At 50.5% G+C, this 2216-nt stretch overlaps 1 protein-coding gene across 1 annotated transcript in view; it reads left to right on the top strand.

Annotated features, from left to right (window-relative positions):
* Positions 1 to 2193, top strand: part of Ltbp2 (latent transforming growth factor beta binding protein 2) — an 84423-nt gene extending 82230 nt beyond the window's left edge. Inside the window, exons 36-37 of the mRNA XM_005343654.3 lie at positions 605 to 754; positions 1090 to 2193. Of these exons, the coding sequence (XP_005343711.1) occupies positions 605 to 754; positions 1090 to 1241 (302 nt within the window). The 3' untranslated portion in view covers positions 1242 to 2193. The remainder of the gene's footprint in view (positions 1 to 604; positions 755 to 1089) is intronic.
* The last annotated feature ends 23 nt before the right edge of the window (positions 2194 to 2216 follow it).

Raw genomic sequence — 2216 nt, 5'->3', positions numbered from 1 at the left:
CTGTAGACCAGGCTGGTCTCGAACTCACAGAGATCCGCCTGCCTCTGCCTCCCGAGTGCTGGGATTAAAGGCGTGCGCCACCATCACCCGGCTTCCGTGTCTTTCTTTAGGACTCTTAAGGTCTATCAACATGAGGGCTAGAGAAATGGCTCAGTGATTAAGATCACTGGCTGCTCTTCCAGAGGTCCTGAGTTCAATTCTCAGCAACCACATGATGGCTCACAACCATCTATAGTGGGATCAAATACCCTCTTCTGGCATAAAGTTGTACATGCAGATAGAACACTTGTATACATAAAATATATAAGTAAATCTTTAAATCTTTAAAAAGAAAGAAAAGACTAACTTTTAAAATGGGGGGTGGGTGGAGAGATGACTCAGAGGTTAAGAACATAGGCTGCTCTTCCAGAGGTTCTGAGTTCAATTCCCAGCAACCATATGGTGGCTCACAACCATTTGTAATGAGATCTCGTGCCTTCTTCCCAATACAGCCCCACCCTTGGCACTCAACAGTGAAAACGTTTGTTCTAGAGGGTGTAGTTCCTAGGGAGAGACTGGGGTCTAAGCACAGGCCTCAGCATTATTCTTTCTGACCCTCTCTCAGAACCACTGGCCTCCTTCGAAGGACTTCAGGCTGAGGAATGTGGCATCCTGAATGGCTGTGAGAATGGCCGCTGTGTGCGTGTGCGGGAGGGCTACACTTGTGACTGCTTTGAAGGCTTCCAGCTGGATGCAGCCCACATGGCCTGTGTGGGTAAGTTTGGAGCTCTGAGAATGACCGCTACCGTAGGACGGAGCTTAGGAAAGCTTGGAAATACGCTGCTGCCCCCTAGTGGGCATGTGTCAAGGTAGTGATTGCAAAAACACCAAGGAGGGTTCTAACGCTTCCTGGGAAAATCATTGGATGGATGGTCCCCAACAGAGGAGAAGCAGGGAAAGAAGTCATGGTCCTGGGTATGCTAAGAGATGGCTGCTTCTTGTGTTTTGTCCCTGAGTTGTCTGGTTTGGGCGTCATATCCAGGGTAGGGAGTAGGGGCTGGTGGCTAGACGGCCAGAGAGCCCCTACATCTCTCTTTGTTGCTTCCATAGACGTGAATGAGTGTGAAGACTTGAACGGACCTGCAGCACTCTGTGCACATGGCCACTGTGAGAACACAGAGGGTTCCTATCGCTGCCACTGCTCCCCAGGTTATGTGGCAGAGCCAGGCCCCCCACACTGTGCGGCCAAGGAGGAGAAGTGAGGGATGGCTGGTGGCAACTATCTGGAAATGGCTTCATTCGTAGGCTGGGAACTTAAGATGGCTTCCCTAGCTGGGAAAACATCGCGGCTGGGAAGACAAGGTGATGTGTCGTCAAGCCAAGGCTCTGTAGCCAAGTTCTGCCAGCCTTGCCTGCTTTTTTTCAAACTCTCTTCCAGCTTAGTTCTGGTTGTGAGCTTCCGCCACTGCCTCTATGCCATTGCTTGGCTCAGACACCACAAGTATTTTAATGCTTCAGCCACTGGCCATGAGACACAGCCTACCACCTGTCCTTGGGGCCTCGCTGGGGGACGCGCATCAGAAGAGTCCTCACCCGCTCCCCTAGGCTGTGCAAAAGCTGCAGGCACCTCTTTCCAGCTGTGATCCACACATCATCCTGACGGTTCCATAATTGAGACAGTGGCTACATCTGCCCTGGGAGGGCCCTTCACAATCTGTGGAGCAAGACAGGGTTTGGAAAAGTTTGGGGGACAGCTCCAACGCCACCTCTCTGAACTACAACCACCCAGTCAAGCTGGTGTGGCCTCTTTTTGCCACATCTCCACCCTGTAACAGTCTGTGGCCCCAGAAAGGGACCTGTTTCCCTCGTCTCAAGGATGGAGACTAACTCTAACTTGCTGAGTGCAAGAAACACAAACAAAGAGGAATGAGCTGAGAAAGCAGCAAGAGGGCTTAAAACATGGGGAGCTGCAATAGAAGGAGGAGCTAGGATTATACAAATCTACAAACACCGAGTAGCTTTGGGGAAATAAGTACTCGGAGCCACCTTAGAGCCGCTATGCACCAGCAGCGAGGGCTGCCACAAGATACAGTGCCCATCTCCAAAGACCTTTGTTAGATACATGCTCCCGTCAGAAACCACATCTCTTCTGGGCTTTTGTGATTGATGGACTAACAACACAAGGTCTCTCTTTTAGTTGGTCTTGACTAAGGAAGCCAGGTTTTCTTTTTTTTTTT

The sequence above is a fragment of the Microtus ochrogaster genome, chromosome 1 (genome assembly GCF_000317375.1).
Source record: "Microtus ochrogaster isolate Prairie Vole_2 chromosome 1, MicOch1.0, whole genome shotgun sequence".
Taxonomy (NCBI): domain Eukaryota; kingdom Metazoa; phylum Chordata; class Mammalia; order Rodentia; family Cricetidae; genus Microtus; species Microtus ochrogaster.
This window is presented reverse-complemented; position numbering and strand designations above follow the sequence as displayed.